Source organism: Pan paniscus, chromosome 6, assembly GCF_029289425.2.
Source record: "Pan paniscus chromosome 6, NHGRI_mPanPan1-v2.0_pri, whole genome shotgun sequence".
In the NCBI taxonomy this organism is placed as follows: domain Eukaryota; kingdom Metazoa; phylum Chordata; class Mammalia; order Primates; family Hominidae; genus Pan; species Pan paniscus.
The window spans coordinates 120,584,541-120,603,717 of record NC_073255.2 but is presented as its reverse complement, the minus strand read 5'-3'; the positions used below and the strand labels follow the sequence as shown (position 1 = coordinate 120,603,717).

Here is a 19,177-nt window from a genome sequence, read left to right as displayed (position 1 = left end):
CAGAATAGTAAACAACGAAAAGTCAGCCTTCTACCCCATTATACAATCTAAACTCCCCCTCCCAAGAGACAACCATAATTAACAAACTTTTATAAAGCCTTTTAGAACATCTATGCACAAAGAAGTAAGTCGTAGTATAATATACACACTGTTTTTTTTTCACATATTTATACAATTTTTATTTTTTCAATGTATAGTATTTCAAGGCATGAATGGAACATGCTTTTTAAAACTACTTCCTTATGAGACATTTAGGTCATTTCCAATCATCTGCTATTACAGATAATGATAGAGTGACTAACTTTATACATGCATCATTTAATACTGGAGTAGTCACTGAGCTTCAGAGAGAGCGACAGAGGGGGCTGGGACTTCGACTCCAGTGTTCTATCTCCATATTCAGAGCCCTTTAAGGTTAAGAATGTGGCTGGGCATAGTGGCTCATGCCTGTAATTCCAGCACTTTGGGAGGCTGAGGCGGGCGGATCACTTAAGGTCAGGAGTTCGAGACCAGCCTGGCCAACATGGCGAAACCCCATCTCTACTAAAAATACAAAAATTAGCCTGGCATGGTGGTGGGCACCTGTAATCCCAGCTACTGGGGAGGCTGAGGCAGGAGACTCACTTGAACCAGGAGCCAGAGGTTGTAGTGAGCTCACGCCACTGCACTCTAGCCTGGGCCCCGTGCTAGACTCCGTGCCCCGCACCCCCCCCAAAAAGAATGTGTGTGTGATTAAAATTTAAGTTAGAGACAGTCTCACTATGTTGCCCAGGCTGGTCTCAAACTCCTGGCCTCAAGTGATCCTCCTGCCTTGGCCTCCCAAAGTACTAGGATTACAAGGGCTAAGAATTCTAGTCAGTCATTCACTCACTCATTCATTCATTCATGAATAAACAGTTTGCCCTGCATGTGTACCTGGCCCCCTCCTGGGCGGATACGGCAGGCAAACGGTGCAAGGGCGGCTGCCGGGAGAAGGTGGGCAGCTGGAGTGGGACTGGGGGAGACAGGATCAATGTGACCTGCGGTGGTCCCCAGGTGGCCGGGATGCAGTACCTGCACGGCGTCCTGGGCCCCATCATCAACAAGGTGTTTGAGGAGAAGAAGTATGTGGAGCTGGACCCCAGCAAAGTGGAAGTTAAGGATGTAGGGTGAGGCCGGGGGTAACTCCGGGGGGGTGCGGGGCGCAGCGGCAGCGGGTTGGGATCAGGCCCTGTCAGCATGTGTGTTTGTGCTTCTGCCCACCCGTGTATTGTCCCCTGTGTCCGTGTCCTGGCTGCTGTGAGAGCCACTGTTCCTGTGGTGGCCCTGGCGCTGACCGCCACCTCCTCTGCCAACCTGCCCCGTTCCACGCAGGTGCTCCGGGCTGCACCGCCCGCAGACCGAGGCCGAGGTGCTGGAGCAGAGCGCGCAGACGCTGCGCGCCCACCTGGGGGCCCTGCTGAGCGCGCTCAGCCGCTCGGTTCGCGCGTGCCCCGCCGTGGTGCGCGCCACCTTCCGCCAGCTCTTCCGGCGCGTGCGCGAGCGCTTCCCCGGCGCCCAGCACGAGGTGCGCCCTCCACCCGCTGGGCTAGGCTGGGCCGGGTTGGACTGGGCTGGGGCGAGGGGCGAAGAGCGGTGGGGAACCAGGGAGCGCTGGGGAGGACCAGGGAGGCTGTGTCCCGGCGAGGGTCAGGGACGGAGCCTAAGGGGAGGGGGCTGCCAGGAGCCCTGGTCTGGGGGACTCCAGCCCGCGCTCTTCCGCACCCCTCCAGAATGTACCGTTCATCGCCGTCACCAGCTTCCTGTGCCTGCGCTTCTTCTCTCCCGCCATCATGTCGCCCAAGCTCTTCCACCTGCGGGAGCGCCACGCGGACGCCCGCACCAGCCGCACCCTGCTCCTGTTGGCCAAGGTGCGGGCCTTGCGGCCACGGGCGGGATGCACAGCTGGGTGTCCTACCGGGGCCCTGGCCTGGACTGCAGAGTGTTCCCTACCGGCTCCGGCGAGGCCACTGGCACGCCCACGTAGGCACTGCACTTCACAGTTTGCAAAGCCTTCTTGTGGCCACCTTGTCCGAGCTCCATCTCATGGATAAGGGAACAGGCCTGCGAGGGGTCGGGGGTTGCCAAGGCCGCCCATCCTGTCGGTGGTGAATCGCGGGACCTTCCAACCCGGGTCTGCTTACTCTCAGGCTGCACCTATGTGCCCGGCACCGGGGTGGGGTATCCAGTGCAGCAGCGTCAGTTAAACCTACAGAGGAAGGCCCAAGTGGTCTCAGTTATCATAAGGCATCAAACTCCATGATCCTCTCCTCCCTGATCCCTAGTGGGGCTGGAGGGGGCCCGTGGGCATGGCCTCTGACGCCGCTGCCTCCATCGCTACAGCTGAGTAGCAAAGACTTGGGGAGGGGGGGTGGGAGGGGGTGCAGTGGCTAGGCCCCTAACCTAGCAGAACCTGATCCTTCCTGCTGTCACCTCCAGGCAGTCCAGAACGTGGGCAACATGGACACGCCGGCTTCCAGGGCCAAGGAGGCTTGGATGGAGCCGCTGCAGCCCACCGTGCGCCAGGGCGTGGCGCAGCTGAAGGACTTCATCACCAAGCTCGTGGACATCGAGGAGAAGGACGGTGAGCGCCGCCCTGCACAGACCCGCCCACAGCCTACTGCTGACGTTTGCTCCGCCCTTGAGCCCCACGGCCCCACCCACCGCTGTTTGTTCCTCTCGTGGCCCCACCCACCGCCTGCTGTTGACATTTGCCAGGCCCCCAGGCCATAGACCCACGCACCACTGTTTGTGCTTCCTGTGACCCTGCCCACTGCCTACTGTTGACGTTTGCCCCACCCCTAGACCCATGGCCTCACCCCCCATCATCTGTGCCTGTTGACATTTGCTCCATCCTTGAGCTCCATAGCCCCGCCGCCACCTGCTACTGACGCGTGTCCCGCCTCCAAGCCCATGGCCCTGCCTTCCTCAGTCCACCTGTCACCCCGCTCACCACCAGCTGTTGATGTTTGCTCCGCCCTTGAGCCCCATGACTACGTCCACTGCCTGCTGTTCAGATTTGCTCAGCCCTTGAGCCCCATGGCCCCGCCCACTGCTCCGCCCCCCCCGTCCCGCCCTCATTCACTGGGCTCTCTATTCCCCTCCCTCCCTGGCCTGGCAGAGCTGGACCTGCAGCGGACGCTGAGTTTGCAGGCGCCACCTGTGAAGGAGGGGCCACTCTTCATCCACAGGACCAAGGGCAAGGGCCCCCTCGTGTCCTCCTCCTTCAAGAAGCTCTACTTCTCCCTCACTACCGAGGCCCTCAGCTTCGCAAAGACGCCCAGCTCCAAGGTGGGTAAGGAGGGAGGCCGGCAAGTGGGGCACCTTAGAGGCACCTGTCCCCTTCCTTGGAGCCCACTTGAGGTACCCCCGGGGTCAGAGAAGAAAGCCAGGTGTGTGGCATCTGTACTGCTTGTCAGAACCTAGGAGGGCCGGGCACGGTGGCTCACGCCTGTAATCCCAGGACTTTGGGAGGCCAAGGCGGGTGGATCACTTGAGGTTAGGAGTTTGAGACCAGCCTGGCCAACATGGAGAAACCCCGTCTCTACTAAAAATACAAAAAATCAGCCGGGTGTGGTGGTGGGTGCCTGTAGTCCCAGCTACTCGGGAGGCTGAGGCACGGGAATCGCTTGAACCTGGGAGGCAGAAGTTGCAGTGAGCCGAGATCGTGCCTCTGCACTCCAACTTGGGCAACAGAGCAAGACTCCGTCTCAAAAAAAAAAAAGAATATGGAGGAAGTTGATCCGACCTTACCAGGTTGTTGAGGATTAAATGAGATGATCTCCCTAAGGGTCCTGACCCAGGGCCTGGCAGGTAGTACTATTTAGGCAAATGGTATTATTAAAGATAGTACATCACCTGGGCTGCTAGATGAGTAGGAGGCTAGGGCAAACAGGGGAGGCTTCCTGGAAGAGGCAGGAATATAGAAGCACGGAATCTTGGCGTGGGAAGGGATCTCAAAGATCACCTTGTACAGCCCTCTCTGAGTCATGGGTCACCTCTCCTGCAAGCTCTCTTCTCCCAGGAAGGGCTGAGGACATACTTCCTCCATGGACCTGGTGACTGCTTGCTGTACACCTGCCCCCAGTCATGCAGGCTATGGGGATGATCTTCCAGGAGTACCCAGCCTAGCCCTGGGCAGGTGAGAGCGGGCTAGGAGTAGGTGAAGGAGCTCATCACCCACCCTGTTCTCAACCAGCTCAGGGGTCCCACCAGATGAGGGGCCCGCCCCTTCCGACCAAAGACCCCTCAGATGATGATAATTATTTTTTGAGACAGGGTCTTGCTCTGTCACCCAGGCTGTAGTGCAGTGGTGCGATCATAGCTGACTGCAGCCTCAAACTCCTGGGCTCAAGCAATCTTCCTGCCTCAGCCTCCCGAGTAGCTGGGACTACAGGCACGTGCCACCAAGCCCAGCTAATTTTCTTTAACTTTTTTTTTTGTGGAGATGGGGTCTTGCTATGCTGCCCAGGCTGTTCTCAAACTCCTGGCCTCAGGCAATCCTCCTGCCCCAGCCTCCCAAAGCACTCAGATGATTATTATACATCTTCCTTGCCAGGGCTGAAAGATTTGACTACATGGGCATTATTTAATTCTGGTCCCATTTTTTTTTTTTTTTTTTTTTGAGGTGGAGTTTCGCTTTTGTTGCCCAGGCCAGAGTGCAATGGTGCGATCTTGGCTCACCGCAACCTCCGCCTCCCAGGTTCAAGCGATTCTCCTGCCTCAGCCTCCCAAGTAGCTGGGATTACAGGCATGTGCCACCATGCCCGGCTAATTTTGTATTTTTAGTAGACACGGAGTTTCTCCATGTTTGTCAGGCTGGTCTCGAACTCCCAACCTCAGGTGATCCACCTTCCTCGGCCTCCCAAAATGCTGGGATTACATGTGTGAGCCACTGCGCCCGGTCAGGATATGACTATTAGAGCCTGGGACTACAAAAGCAAGTTGGAAAATTAATAAATGCAAAGTCACAAAGCCTTGGCCACGGCCAGATTGACTTTGTAGCCCAGGGAATGCTGGTTGTCCAGACACTACCCCAAAGCTCACACCTCCGAGGCCTTCTGGGAGTGCCCCCCAGAGAGGCCAGGTCCTCCTCTCCCAGTTGCTGGGCACTTGGTCACCATCAGTCTGTGCTCTGCCCTGGCTGAGGTCACTCTGGGTCTCCCATGCCTACCCCTGGTGCTGCAGAAGGGGAGACTGAGGCCCAGAGATGGGGAATGGAATGCCCCTGGCTAGGTCCCTGAGCCTCCTCCTCCCTGCCTGCCCCAGAAAAGCGCCCTCATCAAGTTAGCCAACATCCGGGCAGCGGAAAAGGTTGAGGAAAAGAGCTTTGGCAGCTCGCACGTCATGCAGGTCATCTACACGGACGACGCCGGCAGGCCCCAGACTGCCTACCTGCAGTGCAAGGTGCGGGGAGGGGAGCGGGTGCTGTGGGAGTGGCCTGAACACTGTGGGAGTGGCTTGGGTGCTGTGGGAGAGGCCTGGGTACTGTGGGAGTGGCATGAGCCCTGTGGGAGTGGCCTGAGCTCTATGGGAGTGGCCTGGGTGCTGTGGGAGTGCCCTGGATGCTATGGGAATGCCCTGGGTGCTGTGGGAATGGCCTGGGTGCTATGGGAGTGGCCTGAGCTCTGTGGGAGTGGCCTGGGTGCTGTGGGAGGGGCCTGAGTGGACTGGATGAGAAAAGAGTTGATTGAGCCTCTCGCCCCGCTACCAGCTACATCAGGCACCGCAGGCTGTGTCTAATCTGGGAGGTGTCAGGGACAGGTGTGTGTGTGTTGTCCAGGGGCCTGAGCCCCCAGGAGGCCATGGCCCATGTCTTTCCCTGGGCATCCATGTGTAGGTCTGTGTGTGGGCCAGTGCACAGACAGGTGCATCCCCGTGATGTGAAATTTGCATGTTGCACCTGTTTGTTGGAAACTATTTCCAGATAACTGAGATGGGGGCCAGTTCACGCTGGTTCACGTGGATAATCCCAGCATTCTAGCCGGGGCAACAGAGCAAGACCCTTTCTCTAAAAAAGAAAGTCTGAGCTGGCACCTGTGTGGTTCTGTGTCTGTATCAATGCCTAATAATCAAACATTATGCTCTGTGTGGCTCTGGGTGCATGTTCTCAAGTAACCTTCTCATCGGTTCCTTCATTAACTCATTCATTCATTTATTTAAAAAATACTTACTGAGCACCTCCTAGGTTCCAGGCATGATTCTAGGTGAGGGGATACAGTGGCAGATGAGGCAGAGTCCTGCCCTCATGGAGCTGATATCCCAGGGAGAAGATGGGCCAATAAATACATGTTTCAAATGTCGGCTCATGCCTGTAGTCCCAGTACTTTGGGAGGCTGAGGTGGGAGGATCACTGGAGGCCAGGAGTTTGAGAACAGCCTGGCCAATGTAGCAAGACCCCATCTCTACAAAAAAAAAAATTAGCCAGCCATGATGGCATGCACCTGTGATTCCAGCTACTTGGGAGGCTGAGGCAGGAAGATAGCCTGAACCCAGGAGTTGGAGGCTGCAGTGAACTATGATCACACCACTGCACTCCAGCCTGGGCTACAGAGAGAGACCCAGTCTCTTAAAAAAAAAAAAAAAGCAAATTGTGATAGTGACTTGAAGGGAACCAGAAGGGACTAAGGAAGCAAGGGAGGGAACAGAGTGGGGTATAGCAGGGAGCGGTCTGTCCTATTAAGAGTGGTCAGGGAGAATACAAAAATTAGCTGGGCGTGGTGGCGCATGCCTGTAGTCCCAGCTACTTGGGGGGCTGAGGCAGGAGAATCACTTGAACCTGGGAGGTGGAGGTTGCAGTGAGCTGAGATCGAGCCACTGCACTCCAGCCTGGTGACAGAGCAAGACTCCATCTCAAAATAAATAAATAAATAAATTAGTAAATTAATTAAAGAGTGGTCAGGGAGGACCTCTGATGGGTGGCATTCGAGCAGGGACCTTGTAGGAGGGTGACCCAGATGTGTATCTAGGGCAGGGACATGTGGGACAAGTAGGAAGCCTGCAGCTGGAGGGGGGTTGGTTTCTTCCGGTCTTGACCGTCCTGGCCTGTGGGGAGGAAGTCACAGACCTGTCCCTCTGTGCCCTTCCCTCTAGGAGTTCCCTTTTGTGTCAGGGTCCAGAGCCACTGGGAAAAGTAGTGATATCAGGGCCACCAAATATATTTGGCGGGTTCTGGAATACCTACGAGCGTGGCCAAGGGGCCAGCGGCGGCTGAAATCCAGCCCACACCAGCCTCCTGGGCTCCTACCATCCCGGTGCCTTCCGTGGGGACAAGTGGAGCTGCTGCCACCAAAAAGAGAAGACAGGTGGGAGAGGAGGCCTGGGTCCCGGGCTCTGCATCCATCCACTGCGAGATCGGGCCTCTGGCTGAACGATGGGACCCTGAGCCCTGCTGTGCACCTGCAGGGACCTAACCCAAGGAATGCTGGCCCCTCCAGGAGCTCTGGGCAGAAAGGGTCCCGTGGACCAGGTGGTTTGGAGATGCCACGTGATGTGTGTGATGCATATGAGTGAATTCGCTGAAGGCTCTAAGGAGGCCCGAAAACACGTTAGAATCCCATTTCTTTTTATTTCTTCTTCTTCTTTTTTTTTTTTTTTTTTCAGACACAGACTTTCACTCTGTCCCCCAGACTGGAGTGCAATGGCACAATCTCAGCTCACTGCAATCTCCACCTCCCAGGGTCAAGCAATTCTCCTGCCTCAACCTCCCCAGTAGCTGGGATTACCGGCACTCGCCACCAAGCCTAGCTAATTTTTTTGTATTTTGACTAGAGATGGGGTTTCACCATGTTAGTCAAGCTGCTCTTGTTTTTTTTTGTTGTTGTTGTTTTTTGATACTGAGTCTCGCTCTATCATCCAGGCTGGTGTGCAGTGGTGCAATCTCGGCTCACTGCAATCTCCGTTTCCCAGGCTCAAGTGATTCTCCTGCCTCAGCCTCCCAAGTACGACAGGCGCAATCCACTGCACCCAGCTAAGTTTTGTATTTTCAGTAAAGACGGGGTTTTACCATGTTGGCCAGGCTGGTCTTGAACTCCCGACCTCGTGATCTGCCCTCCTCGGCCTCCCAAAGTGCTGGGATTACAGGTGTGAGCCACCACGCCCGGCCTAGAATTCCATTTCTAACGTGGTTTAACCCAGCACTTCCCAAACTCTTTTGACAGGGAACCCTTCTCTTCCCCAAGGAGCTTCTTACAGAACAGGTGTTCTCAGGAACACATTCGAGGAGCCCCCTGCTAATGAGAGCCAGAGAGCCTCTGGGTTCGCACACTCCAATGCTGGCCATCTGAATCCGGAGCTGTGGGTGGGAGGGGACCCTGAGCCTTGGGCACTAGAGGGATGGCATAGAGGAGCTTCTAGAAGGACTCCATACTGTGTAGTACTCTAGGTTCTAGCACCTGTGGTTCTTGAGCACTTGAAATGTGGCTTAAGGAGCTGAGGGGTTTTTTTTGTTTAATTTTTTAAAACAGGGTCTTGCTGTGTTGCCCAGGCTGGAGTGCAGTGGCACGATCATAGCTCACTGCAGCCTCCAACTCCTGGGCTCAAGCAATCCTCCTGCCTCAGCCTCTGAGTAGGCTGGCACTACTGGCATGCATCACCACACCTGGCTCATTTAAAAAAAATTATTTAGAGGTGGGGTCTTGCTATGTTGTTCAGGCTGGTCTTGAATTCCCAGGCTCAAGCAATCCTCCTGCCTCGGCCTCCCAAAGTGCTGAGATTGTAGGAGTGAGCCACCACATCTGGCCTGAGTTTCACATTTTTAAAAATGTTGTTTTGGCCGGGTGTGGTGGCTCACGCCTGTAATCCTAGCACTTTGGGAGGCCAAGGTAGGCGGATTGCCTGAGCTCAGGAGTTAGAGACAAGCCTAGGCAACATGGTGAAACCCCATCTCTGCTAAAATACAAAAAAAAAAAATTAGCCAGGCATGGCGGCGTGGGCCTGTAGTCCCAGCTACTCAGGAGGCTGAGGCAGGAGAACTGCTTGAACCTGGGAGGCGGAGGTTGCAGTAAGCCAAGATGGTGCCACTGCACTCCAGCCTGGCGACAGAGCGAGACTCCATCTCAAAAAAAAAAATAAATAAAATAAATAAAAACAGAAAAGAAACAAAAAACGTTGTTTTAATTTTAATTAACTCAAATAGCTTCATGTGGCTAGCTGCCGCCCTGTAGAACAGCACAGTTCTAGAACTTTCGAGACCTTCTCCCTGTTATCCACACTTACTTTACAGAGTAGACTCAGCACTTCGAGTCCCCTGTCCTTCAGGCCAGGCCAAACCTTGGTCCCCAGAGCCCAGTGTGGCAGAGGCCATCGAAAACTGACCCACGCACTCTAGCCCAGCCCTGGATTTACAGCCAAGCACTGTATAGGGATGGGTGACTCTTGTTTTTGTTTTTGTTTTGAGTTGGGTCTCTCACTCTCTTACCCAGGCTGGAGTGCAGTGGCATAATCATAGCTCACTGTAGCCTTGACCTCCTGGGCTCAAGCCATCCTCCTGCCTCAGCCTCCTGCAGAACTGGGACTACAGGCACATGCCACCACACCCAGCTATTTTCTATTTTATTTTTTTGTAGAGTCAGGGTCTCACTATGTTGCCCAGACTGGTCTTGAACTCCTGGCCTCAAGCTATCTTCCTGCCTCGGCCTCCCAAAGTGCTGGGATTACAGGTGTGAGCCACTGTGCCTGGCCTCTTGGTGACTCTTTGCAAGGGCATTGCTGGCTGGCTGATATGGCCTGCAGCCTCCGCCTGTAACCATCAGAGCGATACTCTCATTATCGGCAAGGTGGGACCCACCCTGGCCCAAGAGACAGGGCCCTGTTATTCCACTGTATGGAGGAGAAGCTGAGGCTTAGGGAAGGCAGATGACTTGGCAAGGTCATAAAGACAGCAAGCTGCAGGACCAGCTCATTCTAAGGCATGAACCCCCTGTGGCCCACCTCACCATGATGTTAACATTTCAGCCTGCTCCCTTCCAGGCAGACAGTCTTCCAGAAAGTTACCCGGCTCCCTGGCTGGGCGCGGTGGCTCACGCCTGTAATCTCAGCACTTTGGGAGGCCGAGACGGGCAAATCACGAGGTCAGGAGATCAAGACCATCCTGACTAACACAGTGAAACCCCGTCTCTACTAAAAGTATAAAAAATTAGCTGGGCGTGGTGGCGGGCGTCTGCAGTCCCAGCTACTCAGGAGGCTGAAACAGGAGAATGGCGTGAACCTGGGAGGCAGAGCTCGCAGTGAGCCAAGATCGCGCCACTGCACTGCAGCCTGCGCGACAGAGCGAGACTCCGTCTCAAAAAAAACCAAAAGTTACCCAGCAACCCGAGTGATATCCTGATGATATCCATGCTCCTCAGTCACGCATCCCGTGGTGCAGGGGCTGAGCCCAAGAGGAGCTGCTGCCCCCAGAGGGTGGGGAGCCGAGGCAGGGCCTGGGTCAGACTTACCAGGCTATGCTCCCAGCCCAGCCCTCACCAGGGACCCCCGAGTGCATCTCTCTCCTCTCCAGGCCTCTGTTTCTCCATCTGTGCAACCACAGTGTTGGACATGGTAGTCCCAAGTGTCTGCTCGTAACTTTGCCCTCTCTGTGCCCCCAGGTCAGGGCTGCGATAAGACCCGGTCACGGGTGACCCTGCAGGAGTGGAATGACCCTCTTGACCATGACCTTGAGGCCCAGCTCATCTACCGGCACCTGCTGGGCGTGGAGGCCATGCTGTGGTGAGTCCCACCCAGGAGAGCCTGTGCAGCCTGGGGAACGTGCCAGGCTTGGGGCTGCTCCATGGTGGCTGGTCACCTCTCTTATAATTGGCCACATCTGGGGAGGGCACCAGGAGTACCTCTCTGCAGCACGAGGCCAGCTCAGGTTAGGACAGAGGCCCCAAGGGGCAGGGCCATGCCTGCTTCATGCCATGTGCTGACTGAGCCCACCTTGCAACCTGCCCAGCTGTTCCCCTGGGCCCTTGGAGTACAGGCACAGCCTCAGCCAATTCCCTGAGTTCCTTGGCCATCTTGCTTCGTCCAGTGGTTCTCAGCCTTGGCAGAAGCTTAGAAAAAACAGGATGCTTTTAAAGATCAGCTTTAAAAAACAGGATGCCAAGGCCCCATCACTCAGGGTCTCTGGAGATGTGGCTGGTGCCAGGATACTTCAAGGTGATCCAGTGCTTCCCATGCGCTCAGCTTCCCCTGAGCCAACTGGAGCTGGAGCTCATTCATCTGTCACACCCCTACACTCTGCAAGGAGGAAGGGTGTGGTCCTCCCCATTCCTCATCAACTCTTCCAGGGTTTATCTCTGCCCTCAAAACGCACGAAGGTGGGGTGCGGTGACTCATGCCTGTTATCCCAGCTCTTTGGGAGGTGGAGGCAGGCAGATTGTTGGAGATCAGGAGTTTGAAACTAGCCTGGCCAACATGGCGAAACCTCTTCTCTACTAAAAATACAAAAATTAACTGATGTGGTGGAGGGTGCCTGTAATCCCAGCTACTCAGGAGGCTGAGGCAGGAGAATTGCTTGAACCCAGGAGGTGGAAGTTGCAGTGAGCTTAGATTGCGCCACTGCACTCCAGCCTGGACTGCAGAACAAGACTCTGTCTCAAAAACAAAACAAAACAAATGCAAAGGGCCTTCTGGTCAACCCACAGTGGGATGGGGAGGAGGAGGAGACACGGGGAGGGAGAAGGTGGAAGGTGCCCTGGTGGGCCTTGGCTCAGCCTCTTCATAGACTGAAAGAGTCAGCCCTGCCATCACCCCCAGAGCCACCTCTAGCCCAGGAGGCCCATGCTGGGCCACCCCCAGCCTTCCCACAAGGACACCAGAAGGTCTGGCAGGGAGAGTGGAGGCTGCTGGCCCTCACTCTGACCTCCCCCACAGGGAGAGGCACCGGGAGCTGAGCGGGGGCGCAGAGGCAGGCACGGTGCCCACGAGCCCTGGCAAAGGTAGGTCTTGCCCACCTGGGACTTGCTCGTGGCCCGAGCCCCCTCCAGAGATGCACGGGTGGGGTCCTCGGGCTCACTCCCAGGGGCCCTCACGGCTGCCTCTGCCCACAGTCCCCGAGGACTCATTGGCCCGGCTGCTCCGGGTGCTGCAGGACCTCCGCGAGGCTCATAGCTCCAGCCCGGCCGGCTCCCCACCCTCAGAGCCCAACTGCCTCCTGGAGCTGCAGACGTGAGACCCGCCCTACGCTCCCCTTGCTGAGTCCCCTGCCAAGCGCTCGGAGCCCCCCCAGGACACTCTGCACCCCCTCACCCCGGTCCTCCTCATTAGGGTGCAGGGCCTAGGTCTCTTCCAGGTGGGGGAGGGGGGAGAGTCAGGAATAAGGGGATCCCCAGAAGTGCAGAGCTGAGCAGGCTTGGGCCTGTCATGGCTGGCCTGAAGTGTCTCCAGCTCCCTACAGCCGCTGTAGCCATCACTGCCTCTCCAGGGACCCTCCTCTCCTGCCCAGGACAGACCCAGCCAGAACCACTGCTAGGATGGGCCACACCCAGGGGTCTGGCCTCCAGGGACCTAGAGAATGGGAGGGAGAACGGGGCCCCAGGAGACCCGGCCGCCACCCCACCCGCTACCCTTGGGTGCCACAGGGCTGTGCTGTTGCCAACAGTAAACCTGCTGTTACTGTCCAGGCTCTGGGGTCTTGTGATGAGGGTAAGCGGAGAAAGTGGGCCCGGGGGGACCCCGGAGGCTGTCGGTGGATGTGCCGATGATGGGGCTGACAGTATGGGCTCTGGGCATCCCTGTTCCCCCCTCTTTCTTCCCCCCACTCTTCTGGGGTCGGGGGTTCCTTTCCCTTCCCAGTTGCTGTCCCTGGGTCCCCTCTTTCATGTCCCACAGGCCACAGAGCCCAGTGTGTCCAACCAGCTGTTCTCTCCTCAAAGCAGCCCCCAAGCAAGTCCCTTCTCTAGGGTGTCCCTGAGGACAGCACAGAGGCGGGACTCAGAGACCCCATTCCTCTTCACGCAGCCCTTACCCCAAGCCCTCTAGCTGTGTGGCTGGCAGTGTTGGCCACGTAGGGGCTCCCATCCCCCCACCATTGTGTCACATGGGCTGCCAGGCTCAGCTCCCAGCTGCGTCCACAGTGACCTGGATCAGGGTGGGGACAAGGACTGGACCCTCCTTCTCCAGAAGGCCTTCAGCTCTTGCCTTGCCATGCAGTCACCTCCTTCCCCCTCTGACCCCAGATCCCAAAGGTGCACCGTTGCCCCGGCCCCTTTCTGGCCCCATGGGGTTTCTCTGATGCCTTCATCATAGAGGCCCGGGGCTGGTCCGATGGTTGGCAAAACTTGACTCCGGCCCAGTCCCCCTCTTGGGGACTTAGAACCCCTGCTGTCCTGGGATCTGGCCTGCCTTTCTTTGGTCAGTCCCTGTGGTCCCCCACCAGCTCCCCCTCCCATAGGGCTGCCCACCAAGCCGTGCCCCCAGCCCAAGAGGAGCCCCCACTGCCTGCGGGGCAGTGATGTCTGGCCACCGGCTCACACCAATGACTTGGTCCTGGAGTGGCAGAAGCAGCAGGTGACAGGAGCAGGGCCCCTGTCCCTCTCTTCTGGCCCTGTGGTACCCAGGCCACACGTTGTGCCCGCTCTTGGGGCTGACCGGCAGCAGGGACCACCAGCCGCTGCTACTGTGGGCCGCCCCGAGGCAGGGTGGGCAGGGCCTTTGTGGGTTATGAGGACACAGAAGTCCCTGAGGCCCCCAGACCTGGCTCAGCCAACCTCCTTCCTCCCCCGGTTGCCCCCCACTCTAAAGCCTCCTCCCTCCCAGCGTCCACTGGCTCCAGGCTCCTCACAACAGCAGCTCATAGACACAGGGCGTCTCCAGGTGGTCCCAGCCCTCCAGATGTTTCTAGCTCTCCAGGTGGGCGCTGTTTTCACATCTGCCTGCATCCATTCATTCCTTCATTCCTCACCTTTATCCTGTTATCTCTATTTTTTTAAGCTACCAGGAAGGAAAGGGAAGAAGAGATCATGAAACTGGGACCCCCAGAAGGGAGGAGTGGGCTTTGAACTTAGACATCTACCTCAGAGCTCAAATAGGTTGTTTAAAATCACATTCAATTTTCAGATGAAGGGGAACTTTATAGTTTTTTTTTTTTTTTTTTTTTTTTTTTTGAGACAGAGTCTCACTCTGTTGCCCAGGCTGGAGTGCAAATGGCTTGATCTTGGTTCACTGCAACCTCTGCCTCCCAGGTTCAAGCAATTCTCTTGCCTCAGCCTCCCGAGTAGCTGGGACTACAGGCGTGTGCCACCACGCCCAGCTAATTCTTGTATTTTTAGTAGAGACGGAGTTTCTCCATGTTGGCCAGACTGGTCTTGAACTCCTGACCTCAGGTGATCTGACCGCCTTGGCCTCCGAAAGTGCTGAGATTACAGTTGCGAGCCACTGTGCATGGCCAGAACTTTATAATAATTAAAAGAGACTTGAAGCTGGGTGTGATGGTGCACACCTCTAGTCCCAGTTACTCGGGAGGCCAAGGCAGAAGGATCACCTTGAGGCCAGGAGTTTAAGGCCAGCCTGGGCAACATAGCAAAACCTAGTCCCTAAAATTAAAAAAAAAAAAAAGAAAAAGAAAATAAAGGAGACTTGAAATTTTTGAACTAAATAGTGGTGATGGCTACACATTGTGAATGTAATTAACACCACTGAGTTAAACACTTAAAATGGTTCAAATGGCAAATTGTATGTTATACCTATTTTACTACAATAAAAAGTATAAAAAAGAGACAAGATATTTAGGTGACTTACAGCAACCAATTGCAACAAAACAAAATGTTAAGAAATGATCTTTTTATGAGGCAATTGGAAATCTGAACACTGATCAACTATAGGATGATTGGAATTATTAATTTTGTAAAGGTGTGATAAGATACTGCACTTGGCTGGGCACAGTGGCACATGCCTGTAATCCCAGCTACTTGGCAGGCTGAGGTGGGAGAATCGCTTGAGCTCAGGAGTTCAAGACCAGCCTGGGCAACGTGGCGAAATCCCCGTCTTTACAAAAACAAACAAAAAAGATATTGCAGTTGTGTTGTAAGCGTCCTTATCTTTCAGAGCTACATAGTGGAATGTTTATGGAATATTTAGGATAAATGATATAGGCATTTGGGATTTGCTGCAAAATGACCCAGAGGCAGGGGTCAGGGGGAGAGGTAGAGATGAGACAAGAGGTAGAGGGGAGAGGTAGAGGTAGCCACGAGCTGATAATTACAGACAAGAGATGCGGAGTATGTGGGGGCTCATTATCCTGCATAGTCTATCTTTGTATATCTTTGAACTTTTCAAGAATAAAAAAGCTTAAAAAGTATACATGGCCTGGTCCTACCAGAGACTCACCCAATGCTAGCCTCCAGTCAGGGAGAGCCAAGTTTGCATTTTCACACGCATCTCACACTCCTCTGCACTCTCAACTTGGAGAGCTCCAAACAGGGAAACCCCAAGCCTTGCTGGCTTCTGCCAACCCCCTGAGCAGAAGCATGGGTCCCCCTGATCACCACCTCACCACCCTCATCCTGATCTCACTGTACACTCCCTTTCCCGGTCTGCTAAGTAGCGGGTGTTTTTCCTTGACACTAACGCTACCGCTAGACCACAGTCGGCTTGGCAACAGGTGTCTTCCCAGATGCTGGCGTTACCGCTAGACCAAGGAGCCCTCTGGTGGCCCTGTCCGGGCATAACAGAAAGCTCGCACTCTTGTCTTCTGGTCACTCCTCACTGTCCCCTCAGCTCCTATCCCTTTATGGCCTGGTTTTTCCTAGGTTATGATTGTAGAGCGAGGATTATTATAATATTGGAATAAAGAATAATCACTACAAACTAATGATTAATGATTCATATATAATCATATCTAAGATCTATATCTAGTATAACTATTCTTATTTTATATATTTTATTATACTGGAACAGCTCGTGCCCTCGGTCTCTTGCCTTGGCACCTGGGTGGCTTGCTGCCCACATCCACCAAGTGCACTTTGGGAGGCTGAGGCTGGAGGACTGCTGGAGGCCAGGAGTTCAATACCAGCCTGGGCAACATAGGGAGGCCCCCCCCACCCACCATCTCCAAAAAAAAAAAAAAAATAGCTAGGTGTGATGGCATATGCCTGCAGTCCTAACTATCGGGAGGCTGAGGCAGGAGGATCTCTGGAGCCCAGGAGTTGGAGGCTGCATGATGGCGCCACTGTACTTCAGCCTGGGTGACAGAGGGAGACACTGTCTCTAAATAATAATAATAATATATAAAAAGATGTACGTAACCCTACGGGCTCCCCTCTCACTGCTGTATACACCTGCCTCCTTCTGCATCCCTCACCCAATTGTCCCTCCCGGCTAACAAGCCAGCTGCACCCCCCAGGCAGAGGTCCTGCAGCAGTCGGTATAGGCAGCCTGGGCAGGGGGCTTATCATAGATCTGCCTCTGGCCACGAGATCTTCTGCTCCCCCTACGGCTGCTAGCCGCAGCTGTCCACTACCCCTTAGCTTTATTCTCTCTATTCAGGGGCCTCCTGCTGCGCACTCCAAGGGGGTGCATGTTTCCAAAGAGAGATCAAGGGACATGGGGAAAGGAGAAAGGTACAGCTTGAGGTTCCCGCTCAGCCAGGACTAGGAGGACTCTGTAGGGGCAGAACAGCCCTGCCGGCGCTCTGAGCATGCGCCGAAAAGCGCCCACGGGGGAAAGCCATGCCGGGGGGCGTGGGGGGCGGTGCGCTCGCCACCGACGCATGCGCAGAGGCACTGGCCTCTCGGGGTTTTCTCGCGCCTGCGCAAGATCCTCCAGCCCGACAGGGGGCGATGAGCCGATCCTTGCGCGGGTTTGCCCCGCCGGAGTAATCCGGAAGAGGCCTCTTATTAGGGCTCTGGTGGCGGCGGCGGCGGACACTTGGGGTCTGGACGCAACGGCGGTGGGACCATGAACGCCCCTCCAGCCTTCGAGTCGTTCGTGCTCTTCGAGGGCGAGAAGAAGTAAGTGACGCCGGCTGCGGCGGGCCGAGGTGCGCGGGCCTGCGGCTGTCGCATTCTGGGGTGTCTCCTGCCCATCTCTTGCCCCGGGAGGGAAACAGCTTTTGCTTGATCGTCCGCTTGGCCTGTGTCAGCCAAATTTAAGGCCGTTCCGTGAGGCAGTCGCGAGGGTGTCCATTTTGCAGATGAGGACACGGAGGCTTGGAGGCGAGCAAGTTGCCCCGGACACAGGAAGTGGCGGCGCTTGTATTCGAACCCAGAGTGTCTGGTTCTCCATAGCCCTTTTCCTCTGGGATCTGGCAGCTTCCTCTTTTGTCTCTCGCCCGCCACCTCCATCCTTCATTCCCTCCGATCTGTCAGCGGCCTGCGTAAAAGCCGCAGTGGCTCCTCGCTGCCTACTGGTTGAAGGAGTCCAGGGGAGAGAGCTTGGGCTCACTCAGTATCTGTGGGCGAGTGGCTTGATCTGTCGGAGGCCCTGTTTCCTCATCTGGAAAATGAGTTTATTACTGTACTTAAACGTGGGATTCAGGCCGGGTGCGGTGGCTGACACCTGTAATCCCAGCACTTTGGGAGCCCGAGGCGGGCGGATCACCTGAGGTCGGGAGTTCAAGACCAGCCTGACCAACATGGAGAAACCCTGTCTCTACTAAAAATACAAAATTAGCCGGGCGTGGTGGCAGGTGCCTGTAATCCCAGCTACTCAGAAGGCTGAGGCAGGAGAATCACTTGAACCTGGGAAGTGGAGGTTGAGGTGAGCGGAGATCACGCCATTGCACTGCAGCCTGAGCAACAAGAGCGAAACTCCGTTTCAAAAAACAAAAAAAGGGATCTGGCCAGGTGCGCTGGTTCACGCTTTTAATCCCGGCACTTTGGGAGGCTCAGGTGGGAGGATTGCTTGAGCACAGGAGTTCCAGGCTGCAGTGAGCTTTGATCGCATCACTGCACTCCAGCCTGGGCGACTGAGCGCAATCCTGTCTCAAAATAAAAAGAATTGGATGAGGTAATTTGTGTAAAACTCTTGGTCCAAAGCTCAGCACCTGGAAAACCTCATAACCATTGGCTCTTATTGTTCCCAGGTTGGCGTGCAGAGGTCTTGGTCTGGCCCTTGCCAGCCACTTCGGCCTCCTTTAGAGCAGACTCTCAACTGGGGACCCTTTGGCCCCACAAGGGACATGTGGCAATAACTGAGAACATTATTGGTTGTCAAAGGGGGTTATGACTGGAATCTACTGGATAGAGGTCAGGGATGCTGCTGATGTCCTACAATGTCCACAAGACAACACCCCACAGGAAAGAATGATGCACCCTAAAATGTGTGTGGTGTCAGCCTGGAGAAACCACCTTAGAAAAAAGGATATTCAACTTGATACCTCTCACCTGTGTGAGATTTTACTGTCAGCATAGTTGCCCTCAAATTGAGTGTGCATTAGAATCACCTGAAGGGCTTCTTAAACCATAGATCCCTGCGCCCCACCTCCAGAGTTCTGGGTCCAGTCAGTGGGAGGTGGGAGACTCTAACAAGTTCCCAGGGGATTCTGATGCTGCTTATCTGGGAACTGCACTCTGAAAACCCCTTGTCTTGGAAAATCCAATGGAAGTTTCCTGTCTTTGTCCATCTAAGCGTTCACTAAAATCATAGTAAATGCCAGAGCATGACTTGTTTTGGGGAATGGATGGAAGGACTGCACACTCCAGCCAGGGGGATGGTTGCTTTCGGAACTCACGGGGTCAGGACCAGCCTCACCGTGTAACTTCAGGGCCTCTCTTCTTCACCTTTTGGTTGCTTCATTATGTTGGCATAAGAAAAAAGGAACAGGCCAGGCATGATGACGTGCGCCTGTGGTCCCAGCTACTCAGGAGGCTAAGGCGGGAGGATCACTAGCCGAGGAGTTGGAGGCTGCAGTGAGCTATGATCACACCACTGCACTCCAGCCTGGGCAGCAGGAGAGATCATTTGAGGCGAGGAGTTCAAGACCAGCGAGGACAACAAGGCAAAACCCCATCTCTACCGGAAAAAAAAAAGGAGGAATTCAGAAAAGGCCAAGGTTCCATAGACCTGGGGTAGCAGGAAGTAGGGGACCGGGTTGGCGAGGCCTTTATGGGATGAAGAGATTGAGAAAGGCCTTCAGGAAGAGGCAGAGCTTATTTTTCCTTTTTATTTTTATATTTTTGATACAGAGTTCCACTCTGTTGCCCAGGCTGGAGTGCAGTGGCATGATCTCGGCTCACTG

The 19,177-nt window shown here is 55.1% G+C and overlaps 3 protein-coding genes across 6 annotated transcripts in view; all 3 read left to right on the top strand.

The window, feature by feature from the left end:
* The first annotated feature begins 322 nt into the window (after positions 1–322).
* Positions 323–12,620, top strand: LOC129398188 (ras GTPase-activating protein 4-like). The gene is given in 11 exon segments (XM_055114771.2): positions 323–1,148; positions 1,354–1,546; positions 1,752–1,889; positions 2,458–2,602; positions 3,140–3,309; positions 5,287–5,424; positions 7,111–7,239; positions 7,241–7,322; positions 10,605–10,725; positions 11,875–11,939; positions 12,051–12,620. Coding segments are annotated over 11 exon segments (1,566 nt in total). The 5' UTR covers positions 323–885; the 3' UTR covers positions 12,173–12,620.
* Positions 12,621–14,971: 2,351 nt separating this feature from the next.
* On the top strand, positions 14,972–15,807 carry LOC103785787 (uncharacterized). The gene has a single exon (XM_055114767.2). The coding sequence runs from the start codon at positions 15,114–15,116 to the stop codon at positions 15,630–15,632; it is 519 nt and encodes a 172-aa protein (XP_054970742.1). The 5' UTR covers positions 14,972–15,113; the 3' UTR covers positions 15,633–15,807.
* Positions 15,808–16,769: 962 nt separating this feature from the next.
* The window catches only part of LOC129398187 (DNA-directed RNA polymerase II subunit RPB11-a-like), a 30,962-nt gene continuing 28,554 nt past the window's right edge, over positions 16,770–19,177 (top strand). For 2 of the 4 annotated variants that reach the window (XR_008625921.2, XR_008625919.2), the window contains exon 1: positions 16,789–16,949. Coding sequence is in view for 1 of the 4 variants with exons in the window: in XM_055114770.2 (XP_054970745.1) it covers positions 16,897–16,949 (53 nt within the window). In the remaining 3 variants the exon portion in view is untranslated. Of the gene's footprint in view, positions 16,950–19,177 lie in introns of all 4 variants that reach the window. The other 2 variants (XM_055114770.2, XR_008625918.2) reach the window with 2 other exon arrangements.